Source organism: Ciconia boyciana, chromosome 2, assembly GCF_034638445.1.
Source record: "Ciconia boyciana chromosome 2, ASM3463844v1, whole genome shotgun sequence".
Lineage (NCBI taxonomy): Eukaryota > Metazoa > Chordata > Aves > Ciconiiformes > Ciconiidae > Ciconia > Ciconia boyciana.
In genome coordinates, this window is record NC_132935.1 from 58,637,121 (window position 1) to 58,654,388 (window position 17,268).

Here is a 17,268-nt window from a genome sequence, read left to right on the forward strand (position 1 = left end):
ACTATAATTTTCACTGCATGTTAACATTTTTAATAATTAGAGATACATATAACTGATAGCTTATGAATAGAATGTGCATACAGAGCACACAAAGTCTCCCTAAAACATTTCTACAATTGATTCCTTTTGTGATTTGACATGAGCTGAATGGTGTTGAACAATTTATTCACCATGGTTTGGGACAGGCTATTTAATTCATTTCTGACTTTTAAACAAATGTGAGAGGTTGCACATATCTTTATATTAGCATAGATACTGGTTCATTACGTTAATCACATACAACAGGCCTGTGCTCACTTAGGTGGGTCTTTTCAAATACAGGGCAATTAAACCCTCCTACATAGGAATCACTTAGCATTCACAGAATACTTTCTGTATGAGTACTAAATGTTTACAAATGCGGCTGGCATATTTTATATAATCTTCACCACCTTGGTTGAGACGACTAAGGAGCACTATCATTAGGTACGTAACAGAGTCATAGGCAGATGCAGATTAAAGAAGGTCACCTTATTCCTTACTCCCATCTTCCCCTTATGGCTATGGCATCTGGACTCTGAACTTGACACACCACTCCTATTGCTAGCTTGAAATAAATGATGTACCAATTCAGGATAGTTTACATGTTTTGCAAAAATGTTATGATTGTTATTAGTTACGATTTTAAGAAGTTTCCCACATATTCTAATACATTCAATCAGGCCACTGTTTTCCACAGGAATAAAAAAAGTGAGATGGGCTGTCTCTGCTGAATTCCTAGTTCTGAAAAACACAAACATCATCAACTCCAAGTCTAAAGCTGCAGCCCCAAAGGAATTTTGGAGGAGGAAAAAGCACTGACTCCTTCACAGCCTCCTTCAAAATGACAAAGATAAACAGAAGAGTCAATATGCTAATGGTCACAGTGCTGCTTATTAGAGACAATTTAAAATGAAGCCTCTGTCTCATGGGAAATTCTAATCTGCTTTTCTTTCCAATCATCAACAAAAAATATTTTTAAAAGATCAAAATTTAAAAACTCTTTTCCCATGGAAGATGAACTATAACATATCCAACTGACTCTCACTAGACATTTTCATTTGAAACAAAAGCACTTCTACTTTCCCAAAATGAAATACTTTATGTTTTGTTAAAAATATTTTAACAGGGGTTTATTGTCTTGTGTATTTTTAGTGTTAGGGCCTTTCACTACCTTCTGTTAAAAAATGCAAAGCAAAATTGTAAACAATATTTCATATGCAAAGCAGATGACACACTAGATTATCATTTGTAAATGAGGTACTAGATTTATCAACTGAGATTTTACAAATGCTGAAGCAAAACCAGGATGCATTTGCTTAAACTGAACTACACGAAGAAACAAAATGTGCCTGCTTCCAATTTCTGTACTTACATCAGTTAGGAATTACTCCTTACTGCATCCTGCAGAAAGGACATTTCCTTTTTTAATTATTATTAATACTTTCAAAAATCTGGATGGCCTTAGCATTTTACCATTTGTAGTTGAATTAGATGGCCTTTCATTTTGTCTTTAAACCAGGCATTTTCATGCACAGTTTATCTGTGTATAAACCATTCAGTAACAGCAGTTTTTCACCTTCATATGTATTATTGATGAGAAAACAGACAACCCGCCAATTAAAATGCATGCACTTGCCCCGTCTCCAGGCTCAGCCTGAGGTACTGATAGGACAGCTGAAGTAAAAACTCAGTTTTACATTTCAAAGAAAATTCAAAGGCAGTGAGAAAAGACTGCCCTGCAAAGGACACAGAAATTGTATTTATTGCTGGAAAAGTTTATTTAAGGAGTAGACTATATTATTTACTCTGTATGATAATAAAAATTATACTATGAGTCCACATCTTGTTCAACAAGACGTTCTACTTAGTCTTCCTTTCAGTCTTGAACTAAATCTATGAATCTGACAAAATGTAGTTTGAACGTTCTTACAACACTAGTCACAGCTTAGTATCAAAGATACAGAGTCAAATAATGGTCAAGATATAAATCAAGCAGATTTAACTGGATTTGTGTTTCTGTTGCTACCCCAGCAAGACATACAACAATATTTCTTGGGCCCCAAAATATTGCCAAATGATAAAGTAAAGGAAATATTAAAAGTATCTGAAATTGGGATGTCTTTAGATGGACAAACAACCCTGAGATCACTTGTCTTCTCTGCTTCCATCCAAATTCTTGGGTTAGCAAAAATCACCAAGCCATTCTATAAACACTAAGTATTTATTCCATGACCTTGTAAGTATAACAAGAGAATTTATCCAACAGAAATAATCTAAAATAAAATATTCTGCTAAAAAATATCTATTTTCAAGAAATTAATATCAAACGAGATTACATTGGCTGCATAACATACCTCTAACCTTGTTTTTGGAAAACCACATGGCCTTTTCTTTCCTCTGTTTCTGAACGTACAACTAAATATCCCATGTTAAGACACATTTATGCAGCTGTTAATGCAAGTCATAAACACAATACACATTTTATTGATAACTTTGCATTGATAACTCCACACTATAAGTGTACCACATTTAAACTATAAGTTAACAAAAAAGAGCTGAGCTAAATCAGCACTAGCAGAGAACACAAAATACTTCTCTTACCTCCATTTCTGTGCAGTGTAAACGGCCCGATTTATCTGTAATTGGGAAAAAAAAAGAGTTTTCAGATTAAGTAAAAGACAATGAACAAATAAAACTAAAAACTTGAGTTGCTTTTTTTTTCTGAGTAATTGCCAAATATTCTTTGCCTTACTTTAATCACACATTTCAATAATGTTTCCATTACATACGCATCACAGAATTAACAACAAGAAGGCCCTGCCCTTTTTATTTGGATCCTTCACAATACTCCCTTTTAAAAAGATGTGTCTTTAATGCCTGGCTTCATTATTTAAATTGTATGGCTGATGCTTGGCCATGGAGGGAACATGAAAACACGTTGGCTTAAATTAAGCAGCAGCAAATAATTATTTCAAGAGAAAAAACAACGTTAATTCATAAACCAGGGAAAAGCCACTGTTTCATCTGATACTTCTGGGATATCAAAGAGTTCAACAGCAACATGAAGTTCAAGCAAATTAAAGTTGAAACATTACTGTAATATTTTTGTAAGTCCCTCTTGTCAATTTTTGCATTTCCTCTGAGTTCAGAAACATCACTTTGGAATTTATATAATACAGAAAAAATAAGTTTCTGAATTGTTTCATCAAATTGAAATCTCAGTTTTCCCAAACACAAAACATTTTGGTATAAAAGTGTAAGTGGCTTGACAGCTTACAAAAAATAAGACTGAAATCTCACAGCATATTAGGAAGGTGCCATTTCACTAAAAGAAGCAAGATTATCATTTCATATTAATAATTCATATTAAAGTAGGGTGAAGTAATTCTGACAGGATGATTTTCTGTTGGAAAAACGATATTCAAGGAAGTCAAGTATTCCACAGAAATACATTCCATTTCAAAGGGGAGATATCCGAAACTTCAATTTCAAAGTGCACAGATATGAATTTTACTCTTTTTGTCTTTGCTTTTTGGCTGCATTGCACCCACACTGCTAGTCCAAAATTTGCAACTTTAGGCCTGATGGCACTCACCCTAGGAAATGCATGACATGATCTTGAATCCCCACGTACTCAAAAACTAGAACAGCGTACGTTCACTTGACTGTGCGTACACTGAGAGCATATGTTACAGGTGATGGTTGCTGAACACCACCCAGTGTAGCCAAAGGATTTACTGCAATAGTTAGGAAGAGCTGGCAATTTGTAGCCATAACTGGAAGGACTGTTTTATCAGATTGGCTGTCAAGCCCAAGGAAGCTCAACCAAGTGGTTAGCATAATGTTTGCATAGAGGAGCAATCACGCTGACTTCATACGTTAAATCTGAATGGCACACAAAACTGTTGGCACTAGGGAAGAGTCACCTCCTTAGAAAAAGATTATTTTTTCATATTGAACTGGTCACCTTCCCTTTGAAACTAAAGGTTAAACACATCTTGGATGAATAGGAAACATCCACCTAACAGCGTGAAAGTTGTTTACCTTCATTTTGAACTGTTGCCAATGCAAGCAGAATGCTTAGCACTGGTGTCTGACTTCAAAATGAAGAACAGAAGAGCGACTTATCACATATCATCTTTTCAAAAGGACTGGTGATTCTGGTCGATTCACTTCAAGATCCATATAAGAGACATTTTTTGTGTTTAAAATGGTAACATTCATGTGATTGGTGTAAATTATAAATGGGAGAAATTTACCGAGAACTTTTTTGAAATAATCTTATTAGCACATTTATGAATATTAGAGGCTACGTCTGTGAAACTCAAATGACAGATGACCAAAACAATGTACCTCCATGATACAAGATGATAAAAGACTAATTCACAGCAATTTAGTCAAGATGGGGGAAAAAAGTGTGCTGCCTTTTTGGGAAAAAAGTACTGTTTTTTTTTTTAAATTACTACTTCAGAAAAAAGTAGTAATTTTAAACCTATAACGATCCAATGGCATACAGCAGACATACAAACAAACCAATGTTTGCAGTCACTGATAATTTAAAATATCTTGGCTTGCATCTCCTATGCTCTAATCAAACAGGAATCAAACTATCTATTAGATCCTCTTAGTAGCACAGACACAAAGTACTCATTGCTACACCTCATAGCAATGCTGACATCCTATGAAGATCCTTTTAATAGAAGTCCTAACCAAGTCCTGAAGCACAAAACAAATAAATCAGCCCAGACCAAAACAAGTAAGGCAAAATTTCTATTTCTGAAAGAAATAGCAAGAAGCTTATCTCACAGCCCCTTTGACAGATCTTTTTTGATAAACTTCCATGAAAGCTGTTCTTCAAGGAAAAGCCCTCAAACTTTGGAAACTTTCCTTATTTCATAAATGGTACTATCAAAATTTACTACTGCTTTCAGAGCAAATAATAACTCATTTTTGTTTTTATTATAAAAAAATGTAGGGAACATCTTAAACTGGATTATTTATTCCTATTATTTGCGAAGTGGACAACAACACAAGAGAAGGGCAACATTTATACCAGTGCTTTAAAAAGCAATAGTATTGTCATGATTCCATGTCCTGGGGAAGAAAGGGGGAATAACAAGTAGTTTAAGTCTCACACCAGCTGAAATGCACAGCAGAAAGTATTCTAGACAGCTGCAAACTACTAACTGACTTACAACATTTTAGTATTATATTCCGCATTATGGTAATTATTAACCATACTATTCCATATCCCACTGTACCTTGAGTCCAGCTATACACTTAACAGATTTCCCTGAGCTGTTTGCAGTGACTTATGGGCCCACTCCTTCGGGAATTTCCTACATTTCTGAAGAGATCAGCATTAACAGTATTGACCCAAGAAACATGCACTTACTTGCATCTATCAAGACTGAAATGAATTTGCTTTTATATGGCCCATGCAAGCCAATTTACTTATACTGGCTTTACTTACACTGGCCGGGAGTAGAAATTTCTTCTCTCTTCAGCTGATAAGCCTGAAAAAGCAGAAACTCTTAAATGTAGCCTAAGGGTCACCCTTAGGCTGTATTCCTGTATTCCCTGTAAGAAGTCATACAATAGTCTCTGTCTGCAAGCAGTATTAAGTGCTTATCTGGTAAACAGGTGAAGACTTACAAAATTATTTAAGCCGCTGCTTCTTAACATAGATCCAGACTTCACACCCATTCAATTAGATACTAATCTGTGTAGCATTTTCACTGCTCTTACTGCCAAAAAAAATTCAACAGTATTTTTCCATGACAGCTTTCCAATAGTGACTAATGCATTCATTACTAGTAAACAGCATAACTTTAATTGTCACATTAACTTCAATTTATAAACAAGCTACAGTTTGAAGATTATATGGTGGTTGAAATGCAAAAAATTAACAGTTTTTGCAACAAGGAAAGAGACTTAAATTGGAGGTTTCCTATATCTCTGAAAAGTCTTCAGACAGACATATTTGCCAGCAAAAAAAAAAAGAAGAAACGCCAAGCCTTCACATTAATTTCTCATTCCTCAAAATTTCTATTTGAAAATTATTCTTATTTCAAACCCTCAACAAGAGGAGTCATGCCAAACTTCCATCAAGCGTTAGGGCACACTGTCTCATAGCTCAAGGCAGGAGCTTCAGGCTGCTATTTAGACCAGAAAAAATAATTCTTTTCACAAAATCTCTCAGAATGCTGTTAAAAAAAAGACTATACTCAATTTACCTATAGCCTGTGCTTCACTAAAGCATAATTTCCCTTCCTTCCAAGGATTAACAGGTCACAGTTAGAAAGAGTCTTCACAGATTTAAAAACAAATAGCAAGCATACCATGTACTGCTGCCAATAGTAAGAAGCACACATTTAAGACAATTTTAAAAGCAGAATAGATAATTCAGCATGTTAAAATGGACTGACACAGGATATTTGTAAGAAAGCATGCAGGATGTGCAAAACCATTTGCACTCCACTATCCGAAGAAAAATTAAGCTACAGAGTTGACACCACAATCACATGGCCACTGTTTCAGCTATAACCAGCTACTCTAAAAGCCTTGCAGCTTAGAGCCTCAGAGCACCTTCCTAGCCTTCCTCTAGTGTCTCAGATTCCTCTGCATAGATCCAAAAGCGTTTGCTTCAAGACAGCTTCTTGCAGAATTGAAATTATTAGCACTGATTTTCAGGCAACAGTGTAGTCGATACACACATTGGCAACAAACCTGAAACGCATTTTGTGTTAAAGATTAATATTCTAATTAAATGCCACAGCCCATATCTGCAAGTTTTGGGTGAAATCAAGCTGCTATTTCCACGATAGCAGAACTCAAGTTGCCTTCAGGAAAGACAGTCACTGCCCAATACGTACTGGAGGACAGTGGAAGAGGTGGCAGAGTGGAAGAGGTGGCAGAAGGAGGAACACAGGGGCTAATCGAAGGAAAGGGAGCAAGGGAGAACACGGGAGTCACTAACTCAAGATCCACAAATTCAACAGTCTTTAGTCAGGCCCCTGAATTAACAATAAGTTGAATACGTATTTGTTTTCTAGCTTTACGTCTTCAAGAGGCACCATAGCTACAATAGTAGACTTTTCCCTGCCCTTAAGAGAATGAGGAACTATTTAAAGGAAAAAAGTTCAGACTCCCATTTAATCATCTGATTGCAGGAACTGGAGCATTAGTTACCAAATCTGACAAGATTGTCAATACAAGAGTCAAGATTAGTACCAATAAAAGGAAAGGGAAGGAATGAAGAAGGCAAAGGCAACCAAGCAACATAAGGAAAAGAGATGAATATGCAAAGAACAGGATTTGTAATTAAATGAAGGGAGAGGAAAATATTGATGTAGCAGGAGCGAGCCAGACTTCTGGCAGAGGACGGATATTACAAGATAAACAGAGGAGGACAGAGAAATCTTGCATGATAAAAAGAACCAGAAAAAAGTGAAAACGACAAAGACAAATATAGGTTAAGTATAGCTTAGGAGTAAGAGACAACAGGCTGCAGGGAAGAAGGTCAAGAAGAGAGAGAACATGTGGAAGTGGAAGGAAGCAGGCTGGATTAGGAGAGGTAATCGGAGACCCCTCAGAGCAGCGAGCACGGAGACCCATGTTTTTAAGTAAAACACTTAGGCTTTGAGGATCAACATATCCTTCCTTTAAACTGTGTAATTAGAAGGCAGCAAGAAATGGGGTGAGTCTTTACAGCTTGTGGCTTTTTGGATCTGACTCAAGATTTCTTGTATCAGCCTACAGCTGATGATTTAGAAATGGTATGCTTCATTTTTCAACTTGGGAGAGGAAAAAGGAAAGAGAAAATTTGTAAGAAAATACAAGGAAAATTCTTAGAGAAGTTACTAGACCAAAGGCAGCCAGGACTTTCCTTCCCTGTGTCAATCTTTTTTCATGCCTTCATCTTTCCTCATTCAACACTTCACTGAAGTTACTCTTCACTTTGTACAGTCATAAGCAATCCTCTGGACATTGCACAAAGCAAAGGTAGTAACTAAGAGGTCTTCGGTGTTAATACCCAGTTAAATTTTGTAATAAAAATTATTTTTAAATAATATTCTTTAATTACAAATTAACAAATCCATACTACTTTAGTGCTACCTTCTAAGATATAATTAAATGATGGGACATGTTTTGTCCCATTTCTACACTGCACAAGGAAACCGGCTGTAGTCACCATACAATTCTTTCTATGTTCCACTGCTCACCCTCTTTAGCAAACCTGTAAGTTTACCTAGGGATCACATAAATTTTTGTTATTCTAAGATAAATACTGTGGTAGCTATGCATCTCCAAGTGCTGCTGAGCTCTATTCATAGCTGCCAGTCTCTCCTGCAGATGCTTAAGTACAGATACTACACTCACTTTCCTCTGGCCTGTCCAGGTAGCAACCCTTCCCAAAAAGTGTGAATTTGCAGAGTCCACGTCTCTTTTTTTTTTTTTTTTTTAAAGTTCTGTTACTCTAATCATATTCTGATTTTTCCTGGAGCTATCCACTTGCTTGCTCATTCAACAAGTATGTGTGCTTGTGGCAGAATTCTGACTCCATTGAAGTCACCAGTAGTTTTTGCCATCATGTTTGATGGATCCAGAGTTTCAAGCAGACTACAGCTTTTCTAAATTGATAACACAGGACTGTTAGATCTGTTAAGAACTTTCAGCAGTTGTTAATAAAGTCTCTCAAGTAGATGCAAAAGTAGTTCTCTTAATTCTTCTCTACCTCAGCTATGTCTTTGCAGTCTTGTATTTACACTGTACAAACTGACTCATCTCCTTTTGTTCCTCTTAAAGTGCACAGTAATAAAGTTCAATAACACACTCATAGTTGCGTGTGTCATGCAAGCTAGCTTAAGGTTTTATCAGGAATAGAACAATATTCGTTTTGTCCCCTTACCGGATCCAATGCTGTAATGTGATAAATTAATTCAGAAACAAAGAGTGAACACCCTCCAGTTTCCTTTTACCAGATGTCATGAAAAAGCTTCCCCACTTTTATAAAGATATTTTCATTACCCACATGGATCCAGGATGTTATGTACCTTTAATCTTCTTGTCACCTGCAACATACTTACTGCACACTTGGCGAGAGCAGGCACACTCGGGTCACACTCATTCACAACGCTGCTGCCGTGCGGGTCGTTTTCAATGCCTGTCACTCTGATCACATCTTGCTCTCTGAATCATCATGTTAAAGGTGTGCACTCTCTCTCTCTCTCACACATCATACACAGCTACTGTCTTCATTTTCAAAGCCCTTCTCATGCTACCCCAGTCCTACCCATCACCTCTCACTGGGTACTGTGGGGTAAACTGTCACCTCCAGCCAGCCTCTGAAGTTGGACGCCATTACCCACTACCTTTTTTTTTAAAAAAAAAAAAAAAAGAAAAAAGCATCTTTGTTCTTTCTCCAGTGATGCTCCATAGGGACATCATATTAACTCTCTGCAACATCATGGCAGATGTCTCATTTTTCACTCTACTCTTCAATCCCTGTTAACAGTGACAACTACAATTCGACTTTCCTTTCTATAGCAACATTTCTACTGCACTAGTCAAGAATACCTCCGTTAAATTACAAATGTGTTCTCTTTTACTTTAAGTTGTTATGAACATCAGGAGCCCACAATTCCTCAAAGTTCTTTGCTCTTAAGTTTTCTTGAGGAACAAATGCAGATTTCAGACAACACCAAAGTAGTCTTTATTCTTTCACTGCCTATTTACCATCTTCAACATTTCTGCATACAATTATAGGTAACCGAGGTCACCTATCACTGTTGGCAACTTCCTTCCATTTCTTTTGTGCAGGCATTTGGAATATACTTTTTTTTTTTAGCCAAAGACATTGTTTTGTTATGTTGGGATCTTTTCTTTGCTTATTTTGTCCTCCCCCACCAGAGCTGTCTACAATAGGGTCCCTAGCCGTCTGCCTACACTCACAAAGCACCCATGTAACCCCCAGTGCACAGGATGCATCAGCATAAGCCATGACTGGTAGCATTCCAGTTTACCCTTACGTACTGGGAACCACAGTGATGGCAGAAAGCCTAGCATAAATAAGGCCTAAGCTTTCTCTCTTCCACAGATCAGCAGAGCAAGCAAGCAGAAATAAATTATCAACTCACCAAAGCTCCTTGCTGCTGTCTAGTGCCATTTTCTTCTTACCTTGACTTCCAACATTAACGTATCTATATAGATATATATAGAAATCTATCTATCTTAAAACTCCTGCAGGAAAAGGTGAGGCCCAATACATCAAACCTTACTATTTTTAAATACAGATGTTTCTGAATACCCTTGAACAAAATCTGAATTCAGAGCATAATTAAGTCTTAATTCTAGAGGTACTATTTATTTTAGCAGTATTCATAGCAACACCTGTTTTGAAATTTAAACAGCAAGCAAGGCTACTCCCATCCATTATCTTTCAAAAGGGTCAACAAAATTATAAGTAAAATGTCAGTACATTCATTTTCCTCTAAAAATCCTGCATATTTTTCCTCAGTGCTCCACAAGACTGACAGATGAGATTGTCTTGATGCACACAAGCTAAATTTGCATTTATCCTTCCTATATTTCTCCATGCTACCTTCCAATACCTGGGCACGCAAGGGTGTAAGAAGGACATGAAAGTCATTAAAACTGCCAAGGCAATGTAAGCTATTCCTCCCCGGCGTGTCTCACCCTAAGCCCTCTGAGTCCCGTGAAAGCCACCGGGCGGTCAACTTTTCTGTGATCTTTTTGATTCAAAGCCAGAATACTCCATGCAATATGCTCTCCCGCTGAACGCCTGGCAGATTTCCAAGAGAAAAACCTGCATAGTACTTGCTTCTGATAAAACCAGCAGTAATTTCCCTCTGTGCTTTCTCCTCCAGGGCTGGAGGACAAGGCAAAAGAAGGGCCACTGACACTACCGCAGAGGCACGCTTGAAGAAGGGAGAGGGAAGGCCGAGGAGTGCCGCATGCATGCCAGCCCTCAACAGCCAACGGCTGAAAGTGAGCATAGTTTGGTTTTCCAAATACCTGCCTTCACCCCTTTCGGAGATCCTCACGGCTATTCCTCTTCAGGAGCTCAGTGCAATGCCCAAAATCAGTGGCTGCCTTTGCCAAGTCAGGGATCTGGCACTAACAAAACACATGAGGAAAACTCTGAGTTTTTTGAAGCCTGCTCATCCCCAAAACTGTCCTGCGGGAAGGAGGCAGCGCAGCCCGTGCGCTGAGAAGTGACAGCCCCTTATCCGGCTTGCAGTGACAACGCGACCCCGATGAAACAGCCTCCTGTGCCCTATGGCATTCTGCTGCTGTTAAATACTGGGCATGAGGTTGATTGCCAGCTCTTGTGTGGGTTTTCTACTCCTGTATCTATCACTTCATTATTGCTTCAAGTTTATAAAAACACTTATAAGTACTGTTCTGCAAGAAGAGAGCTTGGAGGAGTCAAACCACATGTTTACACCAAACGTTTTAGTTCTTTCAGAAGTTATTTTTTATTGCATCTGGCACTTTACTAGATGCCACTGTTAGCTCATTTCATATAAATTGCAAGTAACAAAGAGTCGGCTAAAACCCCCATTAGGTAAAGTACATTCTACCCTGTATCTCCAATTTCATCGTGGGTATTTCTAAGCAACCCGTATTTCTGTGGTATTTCGATGTCAGACAGTTACAATGATTCATACTAAGATGACCACAGTGAGCTCTTCATTTTTTGCATACTCATGTTTATTTCTTACTCACTTCAGTTCTGGCAAAACGATAAAAGGTTTGCAACACACCATGAAAACATTGCTTCGTGAGAGTCTCCAAAGCAAACTCTGTGACACGGCTGCATTTGCTCCTGACTTCCCCCGAGCTCTGCTGACAGGCATGACTGATCACATCGTTCTTCACAATCCTGAACAAAGCCCGAATGTTCGCTACCCAAAGACACCATTCTTCAGGGACTCCTTTATTTGCCCACACAGGATTCTGTTGTTTACAAAAATAGACACTAACAGCCAATATTTATTCCTGTGAATTATCCAAACCCATACACCAACCTACAGCTATACATTTTTTATGTATCGCTATAACAAAATAGCTTTACAGCTTGAAGCGTTAACCTGCAGAACCCCTATTGCTCTAACAAAGCTCCTGACACAGGCATTTAAATCCAAGTTGTCTGAAATACAAAGGCAGGAAAACAATTAGCAGGAATCCTTCCTGATCCTCCTATTGCCAGAGATTCAGGTAATATCAATGCTTACATGAAAATGAACAACTGAGTGACATTTTCATTCTTAATCATTTTACTTCTATTTAACCAAAACCTTATTGATTTTTTTTTTTAAACAAGATAAACAAATATTAATAGACCACATAGATAAAACTGGAAAGATCTGAGAATCAGTCTCTGGTTTTGGTTACGGATGGGGATTGAACTCCAGGGTTGTTTTTCTGCTCTGGTATCAGTGAAACTCATCTTTGTTTCCTATCTCAAGGCCATTTTATTCAATTTCTAGGTATTTTTACTCGGAATTTCCAGTATTGCACATTAACCGGAAAACTGCTTCACAAGAAACAGCTTTGGAAAAGTACCATAAGTTTCTACATAATCAGTACTTCTTTTTAAGAAAACTTTAATTTGTTTCTCGAGTAAAATTAATGTGGCCAGACAGCTTCAGGGCCTATGCTACAATGTACTCCTCCCCAAGTCATAGCATCAGGGCAATGGTTCTTCTTAAGCTCTCGTTGCTACTAATACATGAGCCTAAGAATAAATACCTGTTCAAGAGGCTCAAGCTGAAATTGGCTCAGAAAGCTCATTAGTCATCAGCTAAGGACACTGCAGTGAGCAATGAGGAAGAGAACTGGGACAGTTCAAAAGGTACCCAGGAAAATCAAGCCTACTGTCACCTCTTCAATATTCAGTAAAGTGAATTACCAACATTCGCTGTATCACACACATTATGTTTTCCAGTGAAAACCTGCTACAGGTTCCACAAACCAAAGAAGAATAAAAGCCAACTGACTAGGACCACCTTTGTTTCATATTGTTGACAGTTACTCCCATGAACACACAAAATCCTTAGTGAAAGCTTGATGGCTGAGCAATGGCCTCTATTGCAGAAGTCTACTCAAAGTTAGGGAGATGAAGATGACCAGGGGCAGGGAGAGGACCCCAGGAGGAATACTGCCTCCTTTCAAATCCAGGCGCCTACCAGCCTGCGGCTGATGCAAAAGTGGGATCACCGAGTATGGTTTAAGAATGGACATCTGGCAGAAATCTCCTCTCCTCATCTTTTCTATTATATGCACTGGAGGGGGTACTCTCCCTGGGTTATCTCCCCCTCATGCTTTCCTGGGAGGTCTTCACAGACTGGTTATCTTTATATATACATATATTATATATATACATATATATACACATACGCACATATGCACGGTCTCTAAGATTTTCAAGAAATAAGCACACGTATGTGGCGTTAACATATACAACACAACAGATACAATAATAAGGTAAAAAAAAAAAAAGAGATAAGAGAAAAATAGTCAGGGCTGGAAGATTAAAAAAAAAAAAGTCTCATCTATCCAAAGATTTAAATGCGGGATCAACATATGCAGGTTAGCACGTTAACTAAAACATTTTAAAAGACTAATGCAAATGTGGCATGCAGCTTTAGCATAAACTAAACACGCTGGATGTCACTGAGGGGCCTGAACTTTATATCCAGATATATCCAACACCTTCCTATGGGCCATTAAAGATGTACTGTAAGAGGAAATAGAATAAGCCCACAAACAGCAAGGAAAAAGCAACTAAAGAAATAAATATGTAGTAAATCAATATATTTCCTACAGTAGGAAAGAGAAAGGAAGAAGTCTGATATCTTCTCAAAACACTGGAAGTAAAAGCAGCACACAGTATGCAATACAGAACTCTTAAATGCTCTTGTCACATGCAAATGCCTTGGTCAAGAAAGTATTTTCCTGGAACTTCTGGGTGTTGGTCTGGCATTTTATTAACCTTACAATAACCTATTTTTTTAAATAATTGAAAAAGCACATCAGATCACATTTAGATGGAAGTAATTATTAGACTCATTCCAATTGTGGAACAAAACTATGTCCCTTCTTCCACTGAGTATACTTTGATATTTGCATGTACCACTAGCTCCAAACTGGATTACTGCAAATCTCGGCCAGAAGACTTTTCAGACAGGCACTCTGTTAAAAGGCTTCATTAAATTGTAACACCAGGCATAATATCCACGTTCTAAAGGCTGAGGGCTCAGCTAATCCCATTTTGTGAATTTATCATTGCCTCCTGCTTCACATAGCTTTAAAATACCGAAACCTCCGTCTTCCTGGAAAATTCAGTGACGTTGAACATGGACTAGGTTGATACTGGGGAACACCATCGTCTGTGTGATAACTGATCATAACCCTCTGCTGCCTACCTTTAGTTTCTTTTCAGAAATCAAGCTTTACTTGCAACAAAAAATATTCCTTTCCACATTCATAATCAGAAGCTTTGAAATGCCGAGAAACCGACATGCGGCCTTCTTTTCCTTTCCAATGCAAAATCTGTTTTCCTGGGTATTTTAAAGAAACAGATGGTAGGTGCTAAGCCCCTGGTAGGTGTACACGGCTGTCTTATTCACTTAACATCAGCATACCTCTAAAGTGATCTGTTTCTAATAGGTGCCTTTTGATGCCAAACTATTTCTGAAGGACACTGTAGGATGAGCAATACGGCCAAAGGAACTCCAAAAGCAGGCGCTATAGGTGCGGATGACACAGTATTACGCACCAGAAGACGACGCAATTATAAAACACTAAAGCCGCATTCACCTCCCCTGTACCCACACGCAGGCGATTAAATTCCAGGCGACGGTTTCTACCTTTCCACGCGCGAAACTGAGATGGTGCAGGGACACCCCCCCCCCTACCCCCGGCACGGCTGAGGAGCCGAGCACTCGCTCACCGCAACCCGCCGGCGGGAAGGAGACTGTCTCCTCCCGGCTGCCACAGCCCACGGACAAAGGCAGAGGGAGAAGGGCGCCCGCCCGCACCCGACACCCGGCTGCCGCCGTTGCTGGGCCGGGCCGGGCCGTACCCGGGGGGCTGAAGGGGGTCGGTGGCGGCGGCGGGGCCAGGCCTTACCTGCGGCGGGCGGGGGCGGCCGGTGGGGCTCGCCCTGCTCCAGGGTGACGGCGCCGTCCCGCCAGACGCGGAGGTGGGCGGCCGCCCCCAGCCTGACGGCGGGGGTCTCGCCGCGGCGGGCGCGGGCCCGCAGCGAGCCGCAGCACTGGTAGCACACGGCCCATGCCTGCTCCTCGTTGATGGGCTGGTTGTAGAGCCTGAGGATCTCCTCCAGCGACAGCGCCTCCGGCTGCCCGCCGGCCCCGCCGCCGCCGTCCTCCTCCTCGTCGGCGGGGCGGGAGGCGCCGGGCTGGGGCTCCGCGCCGCGCTCCCCCGGCAGCGCCATGCCCTGCCTCCGCCGCGGTGCTCCTCAGCTCAGCGACCGGCCCCGCCGCGGCGGCGGCTCCTGCTGCTTGTGCTGCTGCTGCTGCTGCTTGTGCTGCTGACGCCCGGTCCCGCCGTGCTCATCCTCCCCGCCCCGCTAGTGCCACCAGGCCGCCGGACAGCCCGGCCCGCGCAGCAGGCAGGCAGCGGCCGGCCGGCAGGAGGAGCGGCGCCCGGGCCGCCCGCCGCTGCCACCGCCGCAGGGGGAGACAGCTCATAGCAACGCAATGGCGTCCTCGCCCGCCCCCGCCGCCAACGGCCGCCGCCCGGCGCCGCAGCGCCCCCTGCCGCCGCAGAGCCGGCCCGGCCGTAATGGCGGGCGGCGGCCTGGCTGCGCGGGGCCGGAGAGGGCGGCATTTGCTCCGGGGGCTGCCACGGCAACCTCCGTGTCCATCGGCAGTGTCTAAATCTCCTTTCGAGACGCTAGGCTTCCACGTCTGCCTTAGACACGGGTAACGATGCGGCGTTCTTCTCTCACAACCCCCGGGCCGCCGGTTCCACGCCAAGTGTTGGTAACAAGCACCCCCAGAAACAAACGACTCCAGCCGGAAAGCAGGATGACACCCTTCCGCACCCCCAATAGTTACACAGAGACCCTAACCCACATCCCCATCGTGGATGCTTCAGGTTCCAGAGAAGAGCATTATCAAGTCCCTGTTTTCGCAGCAGGAAAGTGGGGGTGACCACCACAGTCTGCCCTTGCAACGCAAGCACCCCGTGCTGCAAAGCTTCCTCCAGCAAAGCTCCATCCCCTGCCGCAGCAAGGCCGGAGATGGACACCAAGGGTGTGCAGAAAGCCTGACAGCCGTTGAACCAGCGTGGTCTGGAAAAGGCCAAAAACGGAATCACCTTCCATGTAGCTGGGAACTGACCTTCCTGCCAGGCGGAACACGCCTGGGCACCGGCACACACGGCGTGCCCCTTTGCGCCAACCTCTCCCCAGGCCCGTACCAAGGGAGCGAGCAGTGCACGCAGAAAAATCGGCTTCCTGTTGTAGAGACTATTGAACTTAAAACTCACATCAAAAAACATTTCTATGTTTGTTTTTCTTTGGTATGATACTATTTTACCTACCATATGTAAAAGGAAATTAAAAGTTTCCCCTAAGGACCTGCTTTATACAAAAGACTGAAGAGTAGAAATGACAAGGCGGCATCATGCAGTGTCCCCCTTCTGTACCCGCAAAGTACTGCGCACTAGAAAGGCCAAACAACACCCAGCTCTAACCAGTGAGCTCCTGCTTCGTACTTCACTTTCAGCTGTATTGAACACGGGTGCTTTTTTCCTCTTGGAGTAACATACATGTGTGTACCATACACTGCTCCAGTAAGATACAACTAGTATTTAAATAAAGCTATTTAATTTAGCAATATCCACCATACAATATGATCCAGCCTTCCACATTGTGTTAGCTATAATTGTACTGTCTGAAGCTTTGATCAGGGTCCTGTATGCTGTGTAACAGGCAAATGAATATGTTTTGATCTTTCAGGTATAAAAAGATAACGCAAAAACAGATTTGTAAAGTATTTGAAACCTGTTAGCAGCAGGGCCAGCAAGTACATAATGTACTCAAGTTAAAACCCAAGTGCTGCAGTAGGCAGTATTTAACACTTCTGGAAAAAAGATGAAAATAGTGTCACACTACAACACGGCTGATTAAATGTAGATGCAAAATGCCAGTGTTCACTCCTGCTGTATATCTTGCAAGCTTCTCTAGGATTA

General features: G+C 41.0%; 1 protein-coding gene across 1 annotated transcript in view; it reads right to left on the reverse strand.

Moving 5' to 3' along the window:
• Window positions 1-15,740, reverse strand: part of SPIRE1 (spire type actin nucleation factor 1) — a 133,638-nt gene extending 117,898 nt beyond the window's left edge. The window contains exons 1-2 of the mRNA XM_072852778.1: window positions 15,181-15,740; window positions 2,623-2,657 (exon numbers count right to left, since the gene is read on the reverse strand). Of these exons, the coding sequence (XP_072708879.1) occupies window positions 2,623-2,657; window positions 15,181-15,505 (360 nt within the window). The 5' untranslated portion in view covers window positions 15,506-15,740. The remainder of the gene's footprint in view (window positions 1-2,622; window positions 2,658-15,180) is intronic.
• Window positions 15,741-17,268: the final 1,528 nt, after the last annotated feature.